This window comes from Alosa pseudoharengus, unplaced genomic scaffold (genome assembly GCF_046254945.1).
Source record: "Alosa pseudoharengus isolate Yale_2024_CS ecotype anadromous, Long Island Sound unplaced genomic scaffold, YU_APseudo_1.1 YU_APseudo_1.1_scf_10, whole genome shotgun sequence".
Classification (NCBI taxonomy): Eukaryota; Metazoa; Chordata; class Actinopteri; order Clupeiformes; family Clupeidae; genus Alosa; species Alosa pseudoharengus.
The window spans coordinates 14,570,115-14,595,871 of NW_027468565.1; the positions used below are offsets into that span (position 1 = coordinate 14,570,115).

The 25,757-nt window shown below is 40.7% G+C and overlaps 2 protein-coding genes across 11 annotated transcripts in view; both read right to left on the reverse strand.

Moving 5' to 3' along the window:
• Nucleotides 1-1,104: 1,104 nt before the first annotated feature.
• Nucleotides 1,105-17,993, reverse strand: elmo3 (engulfment and cell motility 3). 2 transcript variants are annotated; one of them, XM_076264705.1, is made up of 21 exons: nt 17,776-17,993; nt 15,777-15,886; nt 14,886-14,926; nt 14,165-14,237; nt 13,613-13,663; nt 12,934-13,103; nt 12,615-12,714; nt 12,334-12,485; nt 12,124-12,202; nt 11,988-12,038; nt 11,559-11,681; nt 10,834-10,956; nt 10,539-10,643; nt 10,213-10,321; nt 9,956-10,092; nt 5,282-5,445; nt 4,631-4,743; nt 3,911-4,015; nt 3,725-3,804; nt 3,429-3,509; nt 1,105-3,341 (listed from the first exon to the last, which is right to left on the reverse strand). In XM_076264705.1, the coding sequence occupies exons 2-21, from the start codon at nt 15,852-15,854 to the stop codon at nt 3,129-3,131; spliced, it is 2,148 nt and encodes a 715-aa protein (XP_076120820.1). In that variant the 5' UTR covers nt 15,855-15,886; nt 17,776-17,993; the 3' UTR covers nt 1,105-3,128. The 2 variants fall into 2 exon arrangements, with proteins under 2 accessions (XP_076120820.1, XP_076120831.1); XM_076264716.1 differs by lacking the exons at nt 9,956-10,092; nt 10,213-10,321; nt 10,539-10,643; ... (10 more) ...; nt 15,777-15,886; nt 17,776-17,993 and adding an exon at nt 6,794-8,270.
• A 6,245-nt stretch (nt 17,994-24,238) lies between these two features.
• The window catches only part of cnot1 (CCR4-NOT transcription complex, subunit 1), a 31,955-nt gene continuing 30,436 nt past the window's right edge, over nt 24,239-25,757 (reverse strand). For all 9 annotated transcript variants that reach the window (XM_076264744.1, XM_076264732.1, XM_076264725.1 and 6 more), the window contains 2 exons: nt 25,397-25,531; nt 24,239-25,147 (listed from right to left, as the gene is read on the reverse strand). In XM_076264744.1, the coding sequence (XP_076120859.1) occupies nt 25,069-25,147; nt 25,397-25,531 (214 nt within the window). In that variant the 3' untranslated portion in view covers nt 24,239-25,068. The remainder of the gene's footprint in view (nt 25,148-25,396; nt 25,532-25,757) is intronic.

Below are 25,757 nucleotides of genomic sequence, written 5' to 3' on the forward strand. Positions count from 1 at the left end.
ACAAGGCGGTTTTTATATTTCTTAATCAGTCATGGGTGTGTTTTGGGCGTAACATCCTTTAAACCAATGAAAATGACATCTGTCATTCCCTTTAACAGCAAGCAGTACAACTTCAAACAGCGCATCAGTATTTTGATAGTCAGCGGGGCAGTTGAAGGAATCTGCTTGCACGCGAGACCGTATGAAACAGTTATTCCACTAAACCATGCTTTACTATAGCAGAGTATAGCCTACACGCATCTGCACTAGTCTGTTATTTGAACTCATTGGCAAAGTGAAACTAACTTCATTGTGGTGTCATAGTCAACGACAATAGTTATACTCAGTTAATTACTTTTCACTATTGACTGACAATGGGTTACCATTGAAAACATAGCCTGAAAAAAGCAACAGATACCCTAATAATACTCAAATGACTGAATAAAAACATTTATCCTGCAGAGGAGTTGCTGCTTACATCTTGTGACATCTCTTCAGCTGTGCTTCACATGCGTCTTTCGCTATAGACCAGTTTTTTCTTGGTCAGTGGTGTAATGCTTTTTAGATGGTGTAAGATAACGATTTTTAGACTAAACCTTAGGCCGTCAAATTTCCACACCCCTGAGCATATTGTTAAATAAAAGAGACGCGCATGGCGAAAAATTGGAGTGTACGATAGGAATAGGCTTTGCGTCACAATAACAATACGTTTTGCGCTGAGTTTTAGATCGCCAAGATAGAGCCCATAAACTCTTAGAAGAAAAATGGCTCATATGAAAAGATCTAACCCAGTCCAGCAGCAAACATTTTCAAACATTCAAATGGCACAATATATTATTTTTTGGAAATCTAATTTTCCCTTTAATGTGATATTAAATTGTTTTTTTCTTTCATTCAAGAATTGCTTGTAGTAAGTCAAAATAAATAAGAATGACAAGAATACTCAAATCAGCTGTGCATGTTACCTCCATCTCATGCCTTTAGTACCGAATCATACCATGACCTAACTGAAATAATTATTGAACTGATTTCACCAAAGTGGAAGCCATTCCACTCCTAATCTGCATACTGAGCATATTCACACACAAGGCAAAACCAGGGCCTGGATATTCTGCAAACCAAAAGTAAAGTAGATGATTAGATTTATTATGAGTTTTTTTGTATCCTAGTTTCATAGGATTTGGAGTTCAAATGGTTTCTTGATAATTAAAGCAAATAGTCAGTGAACTGAATTCAAAAATGTGAATTACAAAAAGAGCTAAATAAATACAAAATCAGACAGTGCAGGAGTATGGAGTCTGGACATTTCCAATAACATCTGACAACATTTACATTCAACAATCCTTCTTGGGGAAATGATGATAAAAAGAAAAGAACATCAATGTATAAAGAAAGAATGTATGAAGAAAAAACATACATGTCACTGTAGACTTAAAGATGCAGTGTAGTATTAGATGTTATAGCAATTAGCACCACAACACAAGGGGACATATTCATTTCTACATTAAACAATGTAAAAATTAGGTTAGTGGTAGAAACATAGGTTAGTGTCACATCATAAAGTGGATAGTGAAAAGTGAAAGATGCTTCGATTGTTTTCCATAATCTATTTAGGATTAAGTCATTGTGTTTTTGAAATGCGACAAAAAGGCATTTTAATGTAGGTAGAAATGGTTAAGTGATTAAATGACAAGGTGAGGTTGAAACTATTTTCCCATAAGTTATACTGATACAAATCACCAATGTTTGGGACCAATATTAATTAGCTGTAAAAATGAACATTTCAGTGTAAGAATATACAATGATTTACAAAGTCAAATAAAACTATTTGTAAATGAATATGTTAAAAATATTCCAGGTTTAACAACTGTGGTACAAATTGAACGCCACTGATGTCACATTTCAAGTGTGACATGATTGAAAAGATATTCAACTTAAGAATGACAGTCATGGTGAATGGCATCACAGGGCTGTTTGTGCTCATGAGTTGCTCCCAGACATAATTTACTCATCACAAGTATTATCTGGCCAAGACTCTGGGTTCTGAAATGTAAGGACTGGAATAGGTCTTTGCCATACAGTATATAATACAATATCTTGTAAGTTCTCCACAGTTACATAAAACTAAAATACATTCTCTACCTATTTTTACATATTGACAATCTCTGATATCCTAAGAGAGGATGGCAATTTAAAATGCGCAATATCTACAATATTCCCCAACTTTACTTTATAGGACCTTTTTGGAAAGAGAAATAGAATATTTCTAGAAGTGAAAAATACATTATCTGAAGTATAAGAAGAGGGTCTTTTTGGCCACCTAGCAGTTCCTGGAACCTATCCAGTTAAGCAACATGCATCATATGTGTAGCATTACCCTAATATCTGTATCTACTTGGAATAAAAAACAACAGCCAACCATTAGACACTGTAGAGGAATTCATTGAAATCCTGTCCTCAATCATCATGCTTGTAGACCAAAGCTCAGTTGTCATGGCATAGAAAGGCAAACTATCTATAAAATTAGGGGGCAACCTACAAGCAGCAGCTTAGGCTACACCCCAGAATATTTAGTACCTAAGATCACCATATCAGTTCAGCAGCTAGTGACCATACAGTATTTAGTGCTCCAGTTCAGCACTGTTTCAGGTCTCACAATGACTTGCTATTGCTACTCAAGTACCGGTGACATTAACTCAATTAAATTATGCTGAAAAAAACAAAGGCAAGTACCAAGAGTTCTCCCATCCACACCTGTGAAAAGTGCTCTGCCTACAGCTGCCTATCTACGAGTCACTTGAAATACAGAAACATAAGAGTGCTACAGAAAGCGGAACGATTAATGGTAATTAATCAAGTCAATACCACATGAATGTAAAAAAAATAACAATAAAGAATTTGGACAGATGAGGGAAAGCAGAAAATAAAAATAATTATTACAAGACCTCAAGCTTTCAAAATGAATGCCTCTTCCAGGTACCATGGCTATACAAAGTGTCATCCAGTCTAGCATGTTAATGTCAACATGTGGGTCCACTCATCTTAAAGAGCAACACAGACTCCAAAGCAGTATCTTCACTCTCTATATCTCTACTCACTCATTCTAAGCCAGGCGGTCTATAAGGACAGGCAGCTCCTTCTGCGTGAGGCTACTGCTCAGCCTGGCTGAAGTCGTAGCAGAAGTTGAAGTTGCTCGGGGGGTTGGGGACGGCCGGGGCGCGTTCGGGGATGGGCACGTTCTCCAGGTCCAGGAGGCGCAGCTTGATCTCCATGGACAGGAGGATCTCCAGTTCACTGCGCATGCACTCGCTGCTCATGTCGCGGCCCAGGAGCACGTTCAAGCCGTCTGTCCACAGGCAGAACTGAGGGACACCCAGAACATGAGGTCAAACACAGGCTTACGCAAGGAAGTGAAATATCTACTAACAAAGAAATGAAAGCCATCTTACATCTGTCCTGGATGAGGCGATAAAATTCAGGCTATACTCCTCTACGTCGTATGTTATGCTGAATGCAAGATCCAGCACTTCCTACGAAGAGATGTAACACACCCTGATCAGATGTTATTGTAAGATGTTAAGACAAAACACCACAGACACAGTTGACAAGCCAGTGTCCTGGGATTACTGATGAACTACCTATAATCAGAAATATGGGTGAGGTTTGAGTGTTTGAAAGCAACTGCATCTAGCATACTGTATTGACAATAGATATGGACTACGTTCGTTATTGCAGCGATTGAGACCTTTGTCTGTTTGCCTTTGTTCTCCTTCATGTGAGGACAGTCCTTCCCGGTCAGCAAACCTTTGATGTCAGCCACAGGAACTAAGAGAAGAATTGGTAACCATATTCAGTACTGTTGATGCATTTACACAAGAACAGAGTATCAGAAGACATGGACAGCTACAGATACAGGCCCCATCACACTCACTCTTCTCCTGAAGTGCCTCAATAGAAGGCATCTCTGCTTCTTCCTCCACGTCACCATAGTGAAGCATTTTGTGATTGGGTGAGAGGCGGCAGTACCACAATTTGTCTAAAAATAAAAAAACACAACAAAGATATAGCTCCAAGTAGAACTAAGAACATAGGATGTTTTCTGTGTTGAACTAAGGACAGGATTTTTTCTGTGTTAGGTTTTTCTGTGCTTCCTTGATTTCCTTCACTGCACTACCCTCCATAGACATAAGCTTTTGGGGATCAGTAAAATCCATAAAAACCTTGACAAAATGAGTCATGTTTTGGAGAGTCGTTTGTGTTAAAGTTAAACGTTTTTTTTTTGGCCTTTTATGCCTTTAATTGACAGGATAGTAGAGAATGACAGGAAGTGAGTGGGAGAGAGAGTCAGGGTGGGATACGGAAAGGACCACGGGGCGGGAATCGAAACCCGGGTCGCCGGCGTACGGTGCAGGTGCCCCAGCCAGTTGCACCATGGCTGGGGCCTTAAAGTTAAAAGTTGACTAAAAGTTGATTACAGGTAGTTGCTATTTAGATTTGACTAGCCATTTAGATGACAATTTTATCCAAAGCGACATGGACTTCTGCAACTGCGGGAATCAAATCCGAGTCGAGTTGCCACTGCTCCGATACCTTCTCTGCTGTGGTCACTGCGTGAAGCTGCAGTGTGTCTGGCCCCTGGCATGGGACTCACCCTGTCTCCGGCGGCTGCTGATCTTGCGGAACAGTGTGCCGTGGCACAGGCGGTGGAGTCTCTGCTGGCGGATCAGCTCCAAGAGTTCAGGCTTCAGACGCTCCTTCAGCTCACTGATACACAGCACAACACAGCACAGCACACAAGGTGACACACGATCACTCGTCAAGGATACACGACTCCTTTGTTTACCCTCATCTGTTCTTTTTATGAGGTGCCAAAAGCCCTGACAAGAATGCTGTGAGATTCATTGTCAGCCTTTCATGTGTAAACATGCCTTCATCCAAGTGGAAGATGCACTTTGCTATGTATCAATAAAGCAGACAGGGCCCCAAGACATGTATTTTTGTTTAGTGACAAATACTGACTAAGCAGGGCAGCATAGCATACAGGGGTGGAAGAAAGGATCTGCACACAGACGGGCCTCAACCGCATGAGGACACATAAACATGAGGTACACTCCTGACATCTAACAATAATAATGATAAACATGAGGTACACCCCCGACATCTAACAATAATAATAATGATAAACATGAGGTACACCCCTAACATCTAACAATAATAATGATAAACATGAGGTGTGCTCCTGACATCACACTTCTGCCTACGAACAATAATAATTAAAAAACAGCAGATGCAGTGGACTCACAGGACAGGGGGAGCAAGAGTCTCCTCCTGGTGCAGTCGCTCGGTCTGACGCAGCTTAAGGATCTCACTGTAGTTGAGCGCATTCACTTTATTCTTAAACAGCTCCAGAGAGGTAGGCTTACTGGACAGAGTCCTTGTAATTTGCTCTCGTACAACTTGCATAACCTGGACAGAAAGCAGGTGTGGATGTTATGGAAACTAAAATGATTAGTTGTGAAGAAGACTTTGTTCTTAGCACAGGGCTTCTCAAACGTTTTGGTTCCAAGTAACCCTTGTGGGGGAGAACATTTCTGAGAACCCCCCTCCTGATCGGAACAATTAGGCATGATGCCATTTGTATTCTCTGAAGTTATGGCCAGGTTCACTATCCCATGTTTTCTGCAACCTCTTCCACGTCATCAAGTGATGCAAAATCCACATTTCTCCATATTCATCAGCGAGCTAGCGACTTGAGTGAAGTGATTCAAGTTCAATGTTAATGTGGGTGGGAGCGAATACACACAACTTAACTTATTGGTGAAAAGGGTTGTCATCTGTAGCTACAGTATCAATTTTAAAATGATAAACCACAACTTTAAAGCAAATTATTTTGCGGACCCCTTGGCTATTTGGCCACTTTGAGAACCACTGCTATAACATACAAATGTGTCTTGCTTGTTTGTGTGTGTGTGTGTGTGTGTGTGTGTGTGTGTGTGAGAGTGTCTATGTTCGAATTCATGAATTCATTCAGTATTTGTAAACATTTGTTTAGACAAATGCAATACTATGTTCTCGGAGTATTAAATGCAAAATATCAAGGCAACCTCACAGCCAAAAGGTCTTGCACCTGTTGGTGTTTTTGTGTGACCACGATCCAACCACATCATAGGGTTGTCAACTTCTGAATGAAACATGTCTAGACTGAAGCGGTTCATCTCAGAGGTCCAACTGACCAGCCATCTGACACTGATGTAGTCTGACTCAGGGTGACCATGCCCCCACTCCCCTGCCCTTGAGGCAAGGACACTGAACATGTCTGTCCCCCTCCCCCCTGTTATGAGCAAAGCGGTTTTAAAACAATAAGCCCTCCCAGATAGAAAAAGACACAATGACTCATTTTCATATTGTCACTATAAATTCTATATAAAATGCATAGTCTTCAATAATGCGAAGCCCCCCTCTCTGATGGATACTCACACCTGCTCTCAGACACACACTATAACTGTTCTGGTATGGAAGTCAGTCCTAGAATAAAACAACAGAACTAGAACCTATGCTGTACAAATACAACTGGCATTTTAGAATATCCATGCATTATTCCCATACAACTTTCAAATGTACACTATTGTAAATAATCATATCAAATTATGTACGACAGTCCTATTTACAAAATATTTTTACATAGCAATACATGTATCTCTTACAAAACATTTCACATTCTTTGTGTCTAAAACGATTTCCAATGTGTAAAAAAGATAATATGTCTAAATTATTAAAGACGCAAAACAATGTATCTGAAAAAAATAGAACTGACCTCCATGTGTTAGTCTTTCATGAAATCCCTGTATGCAGAAGATGAACCAGAAACTGGAGAACATTCAGAACAGACTGACGAGCTGACGGTCATGACACAAGTTGTCCCCAGCTGAGAGTATTTTGTAAATAGACACTTGGGTAGCCACTCCACCTTCTTCTTCTAGTTCTGTTTTCTTTTGCTTTACCTCTCTATGCCTTTCTTCCTTTCAGTACATCAACCCTCCAGAGCAGACAGACGCATGGGAGAGTATCCGCTGTTCTACCTCAGCCATGAACAACTGCAGCAGACCCAATTCCATCATGACAGTATGTGTGGCTGTGACTGCCCACTGACACCCACACACACACACACACACACACACGCACGCACACACACACGTGTCTGACCTCAGGCATCTAGCTTCCAGAAGCACATTGCCAGGGTCGATTAACAGTAGGACTTGTGACTTGTCAGAAATCCAGAATGCTGGAAATCGGTAGGGCAGCAGCAAACAGATGTCAGTGGAACTGAAGGACAGTACAGTACAATACTAGAAATAACATTCCAATTAGGCCAACATCTCAATCGGTTTTTCACACAGCCCCTATTCAGTCCTCTACTCAGCCTTTGTGCAGATCCATGACAACTCTCCTTCCTGACTTCATTTACTCAATTAATTTTCTTTCAAATCAACCAAATGAAAATTACAAAAATATCCACAAAAAAAAGCTTGATAAACAAAGCATTGTTGCATTATAGTATGCACTGGTTGCATTATAGTATGCACTGGTTGTACAATATGTGCTTTTGATCATGACAAAACAAGGCTGTGTTCAGTGCGCTCTCCTGAGCTCTGTTGTGTTGGTGTTGTCTGTGTGCAGGTCTCTGTGGGGGTAAATGCTGATGGAACTAACTGATTGTTTGGAGTGCTTGTGTTCCTCCCGCTGCATTTCTGCCTCGGCCTGGCTTTCTTTTTGTGTCTCTAATACCCTCGTAAAAAGATGTGACCTGATTCTACTGCCCAGGAGGATTGTGGGAGAGCATGTGTGAGTGTGAACAATAGAGGTCTGCTGGCCAGACACTTGTCACTGCCAAAAGGTCAAAAGGTCAGGATTTATGACTAAACGCACTTTTAAAATGCAACCTTATTCGTGACAACATTCCTGTATTGTGCCATCTAGATGTCCCAGTATTTTTAACCATTAGGGGCTCTCCATCATCACAACTAGTACAGTATAGCCTATTGTCTCCATCATAACTAGTATAGTACAGCCTATTGTCTCTCCTAATGCTTCAATAATCATAACTAGTACAGTATAGCCTATTGTCTCTCCCTATGCTTCAGTAATCATAACTAGTACAGTATAGCCTATTGTCTCCATCATAACTAGTACAGTATAGCCTATTGTCTCTCCTAATGCTTCAGTAATCATAACTAGTACAGTATAGCCTATTGTCTCTCCTAATGCTTCAATAATCATAACTAGTACAGTATAGCCTATTGTCTCCCCTAATGCTTCAGTAATCATAACTAGTACAGTACAGCCTATTGTCTCTCCTAATGCTTCAGTAATCATAACTAGTACAGTATAGCCTATTGTCTCTCCTAATGCTTCAATAATCATAACTAGTACAGTACAGCCTATTGTCTCTCCTAATGCTTCAGTAATCATAACTAGTACAGTATAGCCTATTGTCTCCATCATAACTAGTACAGTATAGCCTATTGTCTCCATCATAACTAGTACAGTATAGCCTATTGTCTCTCCTAATGCTTTAATAATCATAACTAGTACAGTACAGCCTATTGTCTCTCCTAATGCTTCAGTAATCATAACTAGTACAGTATAGCCTATTGTCTCCATCATAACTAGTACAGTATAGCCTATTGTCTCCATCATAACTAGTACAGTATAGCCTATTGTCTCTCCTAATGCTTTAATAATCATAACTAGTACAGTACAGCCTATTGTCTCTCCTAATACAGTACAGCCTATTGTCTCTCCTAATACAGTACAGCCTATTGTCTCTCCTAATGCTTTAGTAAGTATAAGTATATATACTCTTTTGATCCCGTGAGGGAAATTTGGTCTCTGTATTTATCCCAATCTGTGAATTAGTGAAACACACTCAGCACACAGTGAACACACAGTGAGGTGAACCACACACTAATCCCGGCGCAGTGAGCTGCCTGCAACAACAGCGGCGCTCGGGGAGCAGTGAGGGGTTAGGTGCCTTGCTCAAGGACACTTCAGCCGGGGTTCGAACCGCCAACTCTCCGGTTAAAAGTCCGAAGCGCTAACCAGTAGGCCACGGCTGCCCCTTTAATAATCATAACTAGTACACTACAGCCTATTGTCTCTCCTAATGCTTTGTTCCCACAACAGGCTCCAGCAGCCTCTACCTGGATGTCCAACTCAAGTGGTGACGTAGCATGTGAGGGCGGGCGGGGATCAGAGGGATGCTGTGCGTCACAGTCTGTGTTTGCATTACAGTCGGCCTTTGGAATGACCACTGACAAACGCTCTCCTTATTTAACAAAGCCAAGGTAGAAATGGTGTTCCATTCTATATCATCTTCAAATAGAGACATGGCATAGTCCTTAGATTCTAATTGCTCATTATGGTCGTCTAGTAGTCTGTTCTGGCTTTGCCTAAATGCAACACTCTGCACAGTCCTGGGTATGAGAATAAGGGCCACGGACAGAGCCATACACAATTCTAACCAATCAACTACAATCAACATGTTTCTTCAAAAGTACAGAATGGAGGGCCATCATTTAATTGTTGAGCTGAAATATCAGCAGCCTTTCAACAGAGTAGTGGACTCTAGCTTCCAAATGCATGTGCAGGGAAATTCAGTCTAGCATGGATCAACGATGACACAAAAGACCAATTCTGCCCAGTTCTAGTCATAATAAAATCGATTTAAACACTGAAGAACAAGATGATTCAGTTCTATGATTTAAACACTGAAGAACAAGATGATTCAGTTCTATGATTTAAACACTGAAGAACAACATGATTCAGTTATATGATACAACCCATGTGTATGCTTACTAACCAAAATAATAAAATATTATCAAACTCTTTGGGTATACATGTGTGGCACTGACGTGCTAACATAATGTAATGCCTCTGACACTAGAGCAAGGAGTCAGATTTAAGGAAGACAAAGCACCTTATCAAAGTCCTCCTGGGTGGCCCGCATCTCCTTCCAGGTTTTGTTGAGCAGCTGGATGCAGATGCAGAAGAGCTCATCCAGCAGCCGGTCCTGGGAGAAGAAGACCGGGTGGTAGTGCGAGCCCGTCTCAGACGCTAGCAGGTGGGCAGAGAGGAGGATGAAGGTCACGCTTCACAAGGGTCACAAAAATCACCCCCCCCCCCCCTCACACACACACACACACACACACACACACACACATGCGATGTACTCACGTGGTTCACCAATGCGTAAGATTTCGCAGAGGATAAGTGTAAGCTGGATACTGCTGCGGGCAAATGGACACTCGTGCTTGTCCTCCCGACTGCTGTTCTCCAGAACAAACTGATGGAGGGAACAAGAGGCCGAGAAAAAAGGCGAAAACAAAGTTACACAACATTGATGTAGTGCTATTGGCACAGTGATACACCACCTCATAGTCTTAATATTGCAACTGTAAATTCTTTCCTGACATAGCACCTCTCTGAATAAAATAAACTGATTTGTGGAAGTTTTGTGAAGCTCTCAAACAACATTTGTCATAAACAAGTGGTGTGCTCACCCTGCTGAAAGCGTCAGGATTGCGGGAGGCAAAGTAGCCCATAGTGTCCAAAGCCAGGAGACCTGGAGGTGTGCGGTTCAGATCCTGCCCTGGGTTGCTATTGTTCTGTCAGAGAAATACAACAATTCCTCCTCAAGTCTAGGAATAAAAATATGAATGCACCAAACGTGTGGACATGGACATGAAACTTTGAGTTTGAAAAAGTTTGAAACTCATTGAATAAACGTCTTATGATTATGACCTTCTAGTGATTAAAAACAACAAGAATTGGTAATGAGGTGAGGTGTTTGCTCACAGAAAAGCCCAGCTTTTTAAACTCCTTTGCACAGAGGGAGCGCCGGCGCTCAGTACTCAAGCTGTTCTCGCTCTCCGTCTCGAACGCAGCCTGTCTCAGGGCATGCAGTATCTCCCTCTGATCCTGTATGAGCACACACACACACACACACACACACACACACACACACACACACACACACACACACACACACAAGCAGGGAGTGGGTACAGAGGCTAAACTGTGTGGACACTGCTGGAACATGAATGTAAACGTAAATCAGGTTTCTAGGCCAAGTATACTTGCATATACAAGGAATTTGGTCTCTGCATTTATCCCATCCGTGAATTAGTGAACACACAGAGCACACAGTGAACACACAGTGAGGTGAAGCACACACTAACCCAGAGCAGTGAGCTGCCTTGCTATAGCGGCGCTCGGGGAGCAGTGAGGGGTTAGGTACCTTGCTCAAGGGCACTTCAGCCGTTCCCACTGGTCAGGAATCGAACCGGCAACCCTTCGGTTCCAAACCCGAAGCCCTAACCAGTAGGCCACGACTGAGCTATGGGCCTATTGTGATTAGTGACACAGTATTGAGATTACAGAAGAACAGTGACAGTTTGGTAAGGGAGTGACAACGGGAGAAGATCAGAGCTCATCTGATTTGGGTAAGAGTGACACGTAGGTGCTAGGTGGTCATCACAGTAGCTGATGATGTATTTCTGGACAGGGCAAGCAGGGCCCACCTGACTGTAGGAGTCGAGAGGCGTCCTCATGCGCGGCTCCAGCTGGTTAAGGGAGAGGGACTGCAGGACATACAGGTAGTGGGCCATCTCGTCCCCCACTGGACCCGAGCTGTGGATGATGTTCTGGACAGAGAAACAGAAGGCCAGCAAAGCTCAATAGATCACCATAAGAGCATTGGGACATTTCAGTGAAGAGTCTCCTTGGAAACGGAGGCCATCACATCTCTACAACCACGGTTTTGACGTGATTGAGGTTAGAGATAGTGTAAGCCTCACTTCCTGATGCCGTGAATGGAACAGCTGCGAAATGTTTAAATCCTGCTTGCCAGGCCCAGTGGTGATGCGAGTGGTAATGAGCTGAATTATAAGATTCAAATATTGCATCAATCTGTTTTACATGTGACACTCATGCTCAAATGAGGAGTTTACCTTGTAAATGTATTGGCGAAGGTTTTTCTTGGCAAGGAAATCAAACAGCTCCTGAAATCAGAGTAGAGGACAAACACGGTCATACAGATGTACAATTCTACACTACAGGACTTTCAACATTGAGAAGACCACTGACCCGTCTTTTTTCTTCCCCAGCTGTTTGGAGCAATGCCATCAACAGGGCCATGGCTTTTGTCTGAATCTGCTGGTTTGTCCTGAGAGTAGGTCAAGAGAGACAGAGAGAGAGAGAGAGGGAGCAGGGAGCAAAGAGAGTATGTGTGTGTGTTTTGAGCGAGAGGTCAAAAGGCTAAGAAGCATCTAGAGTGCAGAGGCGCTTGCTGCTTACACCTGCAGGTGTAATATGAGCCTCTCCAGGGTGACCTCCTGCATGATGTGATGGAAGAGGCTGCTGCTGCTCTGGACCATGCTCTCCAGGATGGCCAGTGAGACCTGTTGGATGGACGCGTCCAACGCCTTCGCATTCACAAAACTGGCGATCTGAACAGGGACACACAAGATGGAACAAAGGCATTCAACCAGGGTGCTGAGGGTATAGTACGACAGAGCAGCCCAAAACACAGAAGAGAAGAGACACTGAACACCTCAACATTTATGGCCACTTCCCACCTTCTTTATGAAGATTAAGGACAGGTTCTCCCACGATACAATCCCATGGTCCATCAGTTCCATGAAGCCCATCAGAGTATGAGTCATAATGACCGCAGACCTTCACAGTTGACACAGACACAGTTGACCGTCAGAACTGACCCTGTGGTCTCTGGTGTTAGAGAGTCAGGCAAGTCTACTGTGCCATCTTGTGGCAATAACATGTATTGATATGCCACATCTGATCTCTTCATAGAGTTATCTGTCATAAAAAGAACACAACTGAACTGAACAGAGTTAACACACTCCCAAGTACATTAAAATATTTGACTAAACTCACTCATTATGGTCTTCCACAATCTTCACCAACAGGGAGTGTCCATCACGATTGATAAATTCCTGGGCAAACGTGACGTCCGTTGACAAGGAGGCCAGCTGCTTCAGCGAATCACAGCGCACCCCTGAGTCTGAGCTCTGTATGCCCTTAAACAAGTCTTCAGCACAGCGGCTCTAACACACACACACACGCACACGCACAAGAATTAGGAGTTTATCCTCAATGAAAAGGGTAAACTACAAAACATGGTTAGTGCCCCAGAGCCTGTGAAAGTGCTCAAATTTGGCAAACATTTTTGTTGAACGTGCTTTCTTGAACATTTCATATTATTTGCTTGAAACTGTAAATAAAACAGATGAGACAACTGCCACAAACATCCTCTGTTCACCAAATCTGAATGCACCTCTGGCTCAATATACTTTAAACCAAGCTTCCATGACATTTCAAGCTATTCTATTCCCCATTTGCTTAATTTAGCTCATCCTGAAAATGTGCAGGCCATGAAAACATGCATACATACAGCATGTTTGTACCCATGACAACATATAACAACCGGCATACAGTTATACAGTTGTACAGTTGTATGATAAATACTGTATTGATGGGACTTCAGTTGTACAGTTGCATGATAAATACTGTATTGATGAGACTTCAGTGTTATGTTCCTTATTAGAAGACTTACAGGGGCCTTGGTCAAGCGTAGAATGCTGCCATTCTTAATGTCCAGACGATTCTAAAAGAAACACACGGTTGCAACATGGTTGAGCAAAAAACAAACAAAATGTCAAGAGCACCCAAATGGACACAACAGCATCTATGGTCAAGATATCCGGAGGAGGACAGCAAATACAACAAAGTGAAAATGAGAACAAAAGGGAGAAATAGGACAGAGGTTACACCCATACCCAAGTTCCTGTGACTTTGGAATGCCTCCAACGTTGCTTAAAGAACCAACACTATTTTCCTCTGATTTTTTTACCTCTCTAACCAGTTGAAAGCACAGAGGCTGGAAATCAGGTTTAACAAAAAAATATGCACATCTGTTCTATCATTCGGTTCTGCACCAAAATGGAATGGGTTCTACACCTTGTCACCAACTTACATAACAATTGGGTTGACATTTGTTGTGTAATTCCTGCTTACAGATAGACAAACAAAGACAAACAACCCAACAAAGTGCACTGAAAACAGCAGCTCCTTGGTGGAGGTGGCGAGGGAAAGAGCCATGACTTACAGACTCAGTGATGTAGGTCTGGACACCGTCTGCATACTGAAGGGCATAGTTGTCTGGGCCCTGCAGATTCCACCTACAGGAGTGCATATTGACAGGCATTTCTATTACATATACTGAACAAAAAACCAAGAGGTAAAAGATAGAAGACTTCTTCCATGTACACAAGGTTTAGTTCTCTCAATTTTTGTTCAGAAAGTTTACTTTACTTTACACTTTAGCCTAGAGGCAACTGTTGGACCTTCCTGCAGTGCGCATGCCACCTGTACACTCCCCCCAAACTTTGGGTGACACTGTGATGTGTGATAAAACAGCACATTGTGGAGTGGACTTTTATTATGACTAGTGCAAGGCACATCTGTGGAAAGCTCTGCAATGATTCTTAATCAGACTCTTGATATGCCACACCTGTCAGGTGCTGTATTCTCTTAGCAAAGGTGAAGTGCCCACAAACACAGAGTTCAACAAATTTGTGTACAACATTTGAGAGAAATAAACCTTTTGTGTGCCAAAACAAATCATACCTTTTACTACAATTTGTGGAAAATAAGTGCATAAACAGTGAAAAAAGTGCTGCGTTTATATTTTTGTTCAGTCTAAAATTAACCAGAGTGTCCATTACATAACTCACTACATTAGGCTTAAGAATAAGACATGAATATTAACGCTCAGAGTGCTGTATAAATGGCTCATATCACAGCAATCACACACGCCACGCACTCACCGATCACAGACTTCTTTAATGACAGCACTAAGGGGCTTTTTCTGGTGGGAGAGAAACAGTACAACACTGATTTGGACCATATAAAGCACCCGCTCATATAGACAACAAGCCTTTAAATAGATCATCCTGGCTGAATCATGACTTCAACTGGGAATGTACACAGTCGCGGAAGGAAACAGCATAAAGGACAAGCTACTCCCATGTCTGCAACTTAGCTACCCTTTCATTTGTGGTCAAACCTCTGGTCAACCAATCTTACATTTTAGTGTACTGTGGTACACCAATCAATGCTCTATAATTTGTGGTCTGACGAGCGGTCATCAAATTATAAGGTTTATGGTAAAGTTAGTGTGTGGACTGGGGATGTTGAAGAAAAGATGTGAGATAATTATTGTTTACCCAACAGTAATAACACCCACATCATAATAAATAAATTGCATTATCTCCATTGTGGAAACAGCAAGAGGAAAAGGTGATGACAGGGATCAATTACAAAGGTACACTGCAAAAAGTAGTTAATCATAAAACATTGTTCATTGGCTTCATTTCATCTGAATGGGATTTTTCAGAGATATACACAACCCAAGACTCTTTCAAAAGCCCCTGCTATTACAAGTTTACAACATTAACTTGTGTGGAGGTATGGCAACAATAGTGTTCTTAGGTGACATAAAACAAACACATAATATGCACTATCCATACAATTAATACCAATGGAATACACATCATAATCAACTAAACATGGTTATGCGTTTGCTCGAAAACTATCTACAACTGCTTACCACAGGACTTCCTACAAAGGGGATAATTAACACATAAAGCTTAGCTTTGTGTTCTACATCATTTTGGCCTTTTGAAGGGCCAACTAGATCACAATAATCAAAAGCTCACCTGGTCCAACTGGATAAGTTGAGGGTAGGCCCCTGGCATTTGAATCGCGATCTTCACTATGTCTTTCTGCTGAGGCATCCTGATGGCAATGATCTTATTATGTTTGAGCCCTGGGTAATAACACATTCACAAACAGATTCTCAACAGATTTCAGTTGTAATTGAATACAGATATATATGTGTAATATATAATACACAACACAAATGGATGAAGTACATGAAATCTAAATTCTTCAAATTCAATTTACAATTACTCTGAGATAACATGACTTGAGCAAATGATGTGCTAAGCAATAAGACAACTAAACTAATCAACGAAACAGAACAGATGAACACTGGGCATGAGCCCCTATTACAGAAAAACTAAATATGGACCTTTGAATTTGAACAGAGCTTGACTGGTAAATCTACCAGAGGGGTGTATAATCCTTCGCCTAATAAGGGGCCAGCATATCAGCTCTGTCAGATGCAACTTCATGTTAATCTTCTGTGCTTTTTACTTTTACAAATTTAAAACAGGGGAAATGTTTTCATTACCAGTACGCCCTGAATATTATATCTGTCAATGCTCTAGGCAAAATATTAACCTTTCCTGGCTGTATAGCACCTTAGGCAAGGTTATTTATTGGTTTAGATGTTATTATGCAAAGATATTTATGAAATAGAATATAACCAGTTGGGGTGTCACAAATATTTTAAACAATCTGGGTGATTTCTCCATGTGATAATCCGAGAGATTGTTTGTCACTGATTACATTTTAAGTAATCTACTGATTAATCCAATTTTTCAAGCTGTGCTGCAGTAGGCCAACTACCTAAAGTAATCATTTCAACCCTCACACTCCAGCATCTACACCAAAACCTACACACTCTTTCACTTTCCAAAATGAACTGCAATTTGCCTCTGTTAAACAATCTCAACACCTCATTTTAAGAATGACTGGACCTGAGTGTGTACTTCCTCATCATGGAGGAAGTAACAGTGTAGCCTAATGATTGCCAAACAAATCTCCAGGGTTGCATGTCTCAAGTCTCAACTCAAGTCTTTCCATATGTTTAGATATAGTGCAGTGAGAATGATTGTCATGTCTCAGCAAGCTATAAAGAGGAAACTGAAGGGTATAAACTACATGTGAGAGTAGCCAATTTGAGAGAGAGAAAGAGTAGGCTACTGACCACATCCAGCTAGAACTTCCAGTTTCTGAAATACTTGCATGCATGCATTTAACACTCACCACTGCTCAAGAGTTACCCAATAAGGGTGTTTGTTTACGGTGGAGACAACAGAGAAAAGCCTAGTAACTAGTAGTAACCCATAAAGTATAACTTTGTGTCTACACCATTTAGTCAGTCTATAGTCTACAGACTTCCATTCCTGGCATGTTCCAACAAGTAGCACTAGCACACTGAGGCCAAATTCGAAGATCAAGTCCTACATAATATGCGTTTCTGTCTTTGAGTTACTGTATTTCTCCCCCTAAGACACACATGCAGGCCAATGGTGGATATCATATTTTCTATGCTGACCAACAGAATTTTTTTGACGCAGGGATATCCAAAAACTGCTGGAGGAATCCCAGTTCTGGCCTAACTTATTAAAGCGTACAGGTCAGGCAACGGACTAATTGACTTCCCACCGTGCCCTTATAGAAGCCAACAGTTATGTCCCGAGACTTTTACAGTCTACGGTTCAAAATACATTAATACGAATTAATATAAATCTGGGGAACTAAATATGCGTCACCATGAATAACGTTAACGCATGGAAAGCCGCTGTGCTGCTGAGTTTCACTGCAAGTTCTCGTAGGTCACCGACAAAAACAGAACACTTAAAACAATACTTTTTAACTGTAGGCTACTAAGGGGTGGTATTATGCTCAAATTCATGCCAGTTTTTGCGGCAAAAAGTCGATGACGCGAAATTATGGGGATAGCTTACAACGAATTTCACAGTGGTATTTAGGCTAACGTTGGCTACTCCGCGTTTCTTTGAAACCTACCTGTTCAAACTTTTCCCGAAGAAGTGCGCGTTGTAAAGTCAAGCCGCATTCGTATCCTTCAATGTAAGTAATGAACGACGATCTTAACGTTAACGTACCGTATCCAAATATTGTTGTGATGTACAGTATATTTACAATTTAGAAAAGTAATTGATTGTTTTCGCAGTTCCGGGTTGAGTGGGAGTTTTACCCGCCCCCAATAAGTGCAGCAGGGAGGGACCGAAGAAAATGCTCGGCTTGCCATTCTTGGAAATAGTTATCTGGACTGAAAGGAGCAGGCCTTTCATTCTTTAACAGAATATTAGGCCCTACATGAGTTTATAGGATGAAAGTTATAGCCAAGGCCACAATATGGCAATAGCAACCCCGTCCGTCCAGATTCTGTGATTGTCAATTTCTGAGAAGTACGTGTTTGATTCTCAGAATATCTGAAGTAAAACCAGCATGTAACTGGCATAGGGACACAGATCCAGTGAGATATAGCCTGACGGGCGGGACTAAGTTCGGAATGGCACCCAGGCTAAGTGAGATCATAACTTTCAATAAAATAAAAAAAAACTTGCTAAGCCAGGCTTCATTGTCTGTAATGAATACATCTGATTAGCCTTCACTGCCCACCCTACAGAGAAATTGTCTATGGTACTGTGAAAACATAGCCAGTAAGTTATCAGTGGTTCTCAACCTTTTTCCAGTAAGGCTACCTAACCAGAGCAAAGCATTTTAAGTTGAGAAAAAAGACTTAAAACAAAGCACAATACGGAGCCCCTAAGGGGACATGAGCAAAAAAAAATCTAAAGTTTAGTTTCATGTGCTCACCTTAGGGGCTCCGTAGCACTGTGCCATCAGTGTCTAATGTATTAAACTTTGGAACTGATAAACACAAATCAAACATTTGGAAAAAAAATATTTTCAACATTTTAAATTTTAATAGTCCATGACTAAATTTATTGCAAATGATTCAAACTAATGTAGTGAAAACAGTGACCATATAACCATTTAAAACTATAAAATGAACCATTTAAAACTCCATACATATGCAAAACATATGCAACATTCTCTTGAACTATAAATATGATTTAATATTTATTAATGGTTTTTAAAGTATTTCTGCATGGATTCTACTTTTTAAATATGTATATTTTAAAATCTCATGTACCCCCTGGAATGCCTTCACGTACCCCCATTTGAGAACGACCGAGTTAAATCACAGTAATATTCTAACCTTACCATCGCCATTGTGGCCCTTGAATAGAGTTGCTTCATGGTGCACAGGGAATAGGCAGGATTCCCCATAGTTTTCAATTTGGTTGTCAGGTAAGTTTCATTGTCATTGCTTGTTAAATCTTTCATTAGAACCCAAGAGATACTCAGCACATCACTGCGATTCATCCAAGCAATAACAGTGGGCCAAGGGGCACGATCTTGCACCATTCTACATTAGCCTACGTAGTACTGAGCGTAGACTGTAGTAGGGTTGCCACCTGTCCAGGATTTTCCTGATTGTCCAGGATTTTCATGGTCTGTCCAGGAAAATAAAAATAAAAATCCTGGACACTGAATGACATTATTTGTTTTTATTCCACATAAGCAAAAAAGCAGAAATGTCAGAGCCCGTCTACGGAGAGCCTCCCCAGTCCCCACTCTCTATAGTGGGGTCGTATGTATGTGTAATTTTTCTCAGTCTTTTCAAATTGGTGTTAAAGTTTGGTTTTCACTTCTAAGTTGAAGTGAAGGGTCTATAGAACAATTTGAGTCCGAGTGTCAAACACACAGATAACAAAATAGCCTCTAGGGGGCGCTGCAAAATATTTAAACTGCTACAACTTTTGACTAGTTTAACCAATTATAACATATGAGGTATGTATGGATTCAGAATTAAAAGCTAAGCATTTGGTTACCAGATTAAAAACACACTTTATAATAAACACACTTTTAGCCCATGGACAGCAAAATGGTGCTTTTTTTTTTATAAAGGGTGGAAATGCCCTCAAAGTTGCAATGAAACATCATTTTTAAAGTTATTGTAAATAAAGCCTGGGTAATCACTCAACTCGATTTAAGATCGTTGTTCAGAATATCCCTGAAGCACAAAGATACCTAGGAAACCCATACACAAATATGGCTGCATAAAGCCGATGTGATATTAAGCACCCAACTTGAATTTAGGATCATGAGTACCAACTTTTTTCAATCAAGCCATCATTTTATTCACAAAAAAATTCACAAAAGAACTTTATATCTGGAAGAAAGTAAATCAATAATAATGTGCGTAAAATTTTGAGGAACCCATTGCCTAATACAGGCTTGTGAAAAAGGCTAGAGGGCTATTTTTGAGTACATAAATCAATGACCAATGACATAGTTTCTGAATAAAGACGCTTTTAGGTAGTCATGAAGTAGTCGTGATATAGCCTAAAGTAGTCTAATAGGCAACAGACCCATTACACAGCTCAGTCATCATCATGGGCATTGCCTAGCTCTCTATATCAGGGCCGTGCAGAGATCTTTGGAGGGCCAGGGGCTCAAATTGAAAAAGGGGCACGTGAAACAAGATTTTTAAACATATGTCAGCATAATTTACAGTTCAATCCGTTAAATTATAGCGACCCATATTGAAACAAAATTCTACATGGAATCTTACAACTAGATTTCTAGGCTAACAACAAACTACATCATACAGAGTATATATACAGTATATAGATAATTTACCCCACCAGGTGAAATCTTTATCTATTTGTTTGTATGTGTGGTGTGTGTGTGTGTGTGAGAGAGAGAGAGAGAGAGAGAGAGAGATCCATTGCCTTTTGTGGCTTTCTTTCTGCATTTGTCTACTGTCTTTGAGGCATCTTGCACTGCATAATTCAATATCATGATTTATAAAACAAAACACAATTTAACTTTGTAAAAACCAACCTGAATTGACATGAATCTAGCTTTTAGTCAGTTTTAGCTGTAGTTCAGCTGTTGTTCAGTTGTTCAGCTTTGAATCAGAAAATATAGTTTAAAATTATAGCAATAATTATAGCAATTATATACAGTAACCTCCAGAATTATTGGCACCTCGGTTAAAGTTGACTAAACACTGGTATAAAAAAACAATCTGTTGGTGATTTATTGTAATCTCACAATGAAAGAAATTAGGAAAAATCCAACCTTGAAGGGAAGCAAATTTATGATAAGGGGACTGAGATGGCAATGTCTAAAGCATGATTTTGTGTTCAGCAAACAATATCTGTTTTGATCTGGATATTTGCTTTGGTTCATTGACCTGATGAATGATCCAATCATGACCAACTTTTAGTGTCTTGGCAGAGATTAGCAGATTTCCTTTGAAAATGTTCAGGTTTTTCTTGGTGTTCATGACACCATGCACCTTAATTAGGTTCTCAAGGCCTTTGGGAATAAAAACAGCCCCACAATAGCACAGCCCCTCCACCATAATTCTCATTAGGCATGGGGTTCTTTTCAGTATAGCCATTCTTCTATGTAAACCAAACACATATAAAGTTTCTAGCCAAAGAGCTCAATTTTCATTTCATCTGACAATAGACCACACTTCCAGATAAAGTCACTGTACCATTCAGTAACTGCTGCCGTTTACATTAATAGTTAAATGGCTGGACAGGCTTTTACCTGCATGCCCTCTAAATAAGCTATTAGCAGTGAGGTCACTTTTGAAGATTCTTTTGGGGACTTGGTGACCCCAAGATGATACATCATCGGTTTAATACCGCTATTATCTGGCCCTATAACCCAGAAACCCCCATTCAACCCCATCTTCAACCTTTACAATTTATCTTCATTCACTTATAAACATACTGTCTACTGTTTTAGCCAAAATTGTGCAAAGTAACGAGGCATCATACAGCCCCCTCTGATTGGACAGACAGTCTATCAGTCAATCCCCATCAACAACCATTTCCATTGATTCAAAGGGCCAACATGTAAAATAGACACCAATTTTGCAACAAACCAGTCTGAAATAAGCATGAGAAATCTTACCTTACTTTGCCTGGACTACATGAAAAAATTAATTTCTTGAATTTCCCCTAGGGATCAATAAAGTATATCTATCTTATCTATCTATCTATCTATCTATCTATCATGGGATATCATAGGCCTAATGTTTGTTTGTGGCAATGCAAGGTTTTTCAACCACTGTGCAGGGGCACACTAGTGTGCCGTGAGAGATCATCAGGTGTGCCGCAGAAAATTACCCAAATGTCACTCACTGGTCCAGAAAAGCAACTGTTGCATCAAAGAATTTAGTTAAAAATGATGTTTCATTGCAACTTTGAGGGCATTTCCACCCTTTATCTAAAAAAAAGCACAATTTTGCTGTCCATGGGCTAAAAGTGTGTTTATTATAAAGTGTGTTTTTAATCTGGTAACCAAATGCTTAGCACACCAGTTTCTCCTTTTAATCCATACATACCTCATATGTTAAAATTGGATAATCTAATGAAAAGTTGTAGCAGTTTATATATTTTACGGCGCCCCCCAGAGGCCATTTTTTATCTGTGTGTTTCACACTCGGACTCAAATTGTTCTATAGACCCTAAACTTCAACTTGGAAGTGAAAACCAAACTTTAACACAAATTTGAAATGACTGAGCCTTAAACAACCCCACTACTATTAATCCCATACAAACTGAACTTGGCTGCAGTTCACCAGAGTTCACCTAGATTGCGATCGCGGGCGAGTCCAAAATACATGGGGTCCTATTGAGCTACATGGCTACATTTATTGTTTTCACCTATTTAACAACTGAAACCCTATGATTTTATTTTATTTTTCGCAAAATGGATATGGATTATCAATCAAAAGTGAAATAATCCGGGAGTCATGTCCTTTCGTTTTCTTACAGGTTGGGTCGTTGTTGCCCATAACACGCTAGCATTGATGCTATGCTATGATCATGCTAATGAATGACGTCATTGACACGTTTGAAAGGCTTTTTAGAACAATTAAGTGACTTTAAAAAATATAATACTCAACCAAGTGTATTGTCTTTGCCTCCCCTTTCGAATACACTATTCAAATTACTTGAAAAAAAATGATATCCCGAGAAAAGTGGATTTTGAGGGGTACAGCTCCATAGACTTCCATTCATTCTGGACTCGCCTGCGAGCGCCCCTAGATACAGTACCACACCAGAAGCGTTCCGAGAGTGAAGGTTCTCCCCTTATTAGACATTCTCTGATTATGTATTCCCCCTTTTTTTCTCAATACTGCCCCCAGGTGTCCACAACTAAAAACTGTTGAAAATATAACAAAATAATAAAGGTCTGCTATTAAATAAAGCAATTAACTAAACAAATAACTAGAAATTGTCATTCTTACTAATTTTAGCTATACAATTGTTGCTTAGAATGACTGTTTTTATCTTGGGTTAGATGTGCGAAAGGCGCCGTTGCTTACAAACAAAAAGGTCGATTGGATTGTCAAAATGTCCAGGATTTTTGTCAGACACAGGTGGCAACCCTAGACTGTAGTGATGTGGGGTCCAACATGCAGTCCGGAGATCTGAAGCAGTCATGGCAGGTGTGACCCAACCTGAGGCCAGCACACAAACACACTTAATCAACATAAACATACTTGTTATGTCCCCAAGATGCAGGTGGAAATCATTAAGGGGGAAATTTGGAACCCACCTGCAAGTCTGGCATTTTCAGTCCATATGGTTTTGCTGCACCAACGAAAATCAGGGCTGCAAAGTTCTGGTATAAAATAATGACATAAGGGGCTGGCCTAACATACTTCTACTTGTTATATAATACAAAACAATGTCATGTCCCATAAAATATTACATTTACTTTTGTGAAACATCTTAGGTTTAGGTAATTTTGACTGAACTAGACTATTTTAACTTTCATGACCTGCAATAGAATGTTTTGGCTTAGGCAAGTCTCAGACGCAAACCACATGTACCACTAACACATGTTTGTTTAGTGAACCTCTTCCCCAAATGTAACATGCTGATGCCAAGCACAAAAGCGTTTCCTCTAGGATTTTTTTAAGCAGTGGGGGCAGGCCTGTCCGAACCACCCCCCCCCCCCCACCCCACGGAACTGACAACTGACACTTCGCTGCAACACAGAAAATTATATGTATTCACCTCTATTCACACACAATGAGGCTTAATTATTTTCAGTTGTGATTGAGCTGTATATTTGGAGAATCTTCAACAGGTCTGCACAATGAATTTTGAAAGGCAACTGCGACTATTGTACGTCTGCCCCATTTCTGATACCGTGGGGGAAGAAAATTAAACCGTTGGGGGCCGCCACTACCAAATCAACATAGAGGAAACACTGCTTAATAGTAAGCCGCAAATTAGTTGAGCTCAGATCAGATTGATCACGATAACTGTTTAACTTTACATTTAACAGCGATTTCATTCATTCTTTCATTAAAATCCTAAATTTTCCTTAAAACTACAACAGAAAACAAAGGACAGCGTTGCAGTTCAAGTGTTTAATGCGTTAACTACAGAATGCATACATACAGGAAATAAGTAGCAAGAACTAAAGGCAACTATAAAGTACTACAAAATACAACACTCGGACCAATACATTTACAAAACATTCAAAATCCTTACAAAATGGGCTGTATTGGTCCATCTTTTGTTCAGCAATTTGGATCTTTGTACAAATTCAAGATTCAAATTACCATCAAATTTCTGAGTATTCCACAATTTTACACGTGCCTGGGAGAACCTATAATTCCCGCATTTTAAAACGGTGCTACCTTTACCCCAATCCAGCACTCTAAAATCACACCTGTCCAGCTTCGTTGAGATCTCTACACTGCCTGCTCTCCAAGAACAATAACCAAACAGAAATTAGGCAGCTTTCATAAAGTACCACCATAAAGTTTCAAAACAAAAACAAATCAGTCTTGAAGACAAAAACCTAAAATCAATGGTTGGGGGTCTGGGAGAAAGTCAATATTGTATTGGTGCATGCTGATGTTTTCTCTGTCATGTAAAAATTAAAGTCTATCAGATGGCTTGGGCAAAAATCATCCTTCGTAGTCCCTTTTAATATTTACAATGTGGCTTCAAAACTTTATTTAACAGCATGTCCTCATGACATAAATAAAATAAACTTTCGTTTTTTTTTTCTGTCCAAAAAAACAAAGAAAAAAACCTTTGATCTAAATGGGGGAAGAGGGAGAAAAAAAAAAGTCCCAGTTTAATTCAGTGCTGACAGTGATGATGACGGCATCAGTGTGAGAGTTAGTGGGTTGGGGTTGGTTCTCTTCGACCTCAGAGATGGTGGCTGTACAGCCTAGCTGGCCCCCGTGCCCTCCATCACCTGCTGGGCCTGCTTCTGCCCCATACAGCACTGAGCCACCGACTGAAACAACCTGCAGAGTGAGGACACAGCTTCAGTGACATGATAGACCTCTCTAGGAAAGTAGGTTTCAAGACAGGCATAATGGTCATTCTTCTAAGTGTGGTCAAGTCAGATGTTATGCGTGCCCCTCATTCAATCTCTATCTGTGTTCTAACATTCTAATGTTGTGAAGGACACTTCCTCAATTTTTAACACTGTGGTAAAGTCAGACATATGACTCCCTCCTCAGTCTCACACAGGAGTTATTAACGGCACCTACTTCTCGATCTCTGGAGCGCAGTGGACAAAGTCGTGGCTCCAGAACTTAAAGGCCGGGTTCTTGATGAGCTCAATGAAGGTGATGAGCAATCCCCATGGATGCGGCCTGTTCACAATCAGCCTCTCCAGCAGGACCCTGCACAGGACAGGAAGACAGTCATGTCTCTGTTTACTGAAATGATCACACACACACACACACACACACACACACACACACACACACACACACACACACACACACACACACACACACACACACACACACACACACACACACACACACACACACACACACACACACACACACACACACACACACACACACACACACATGCACACGCGCGTGCGCAGACATACACAGA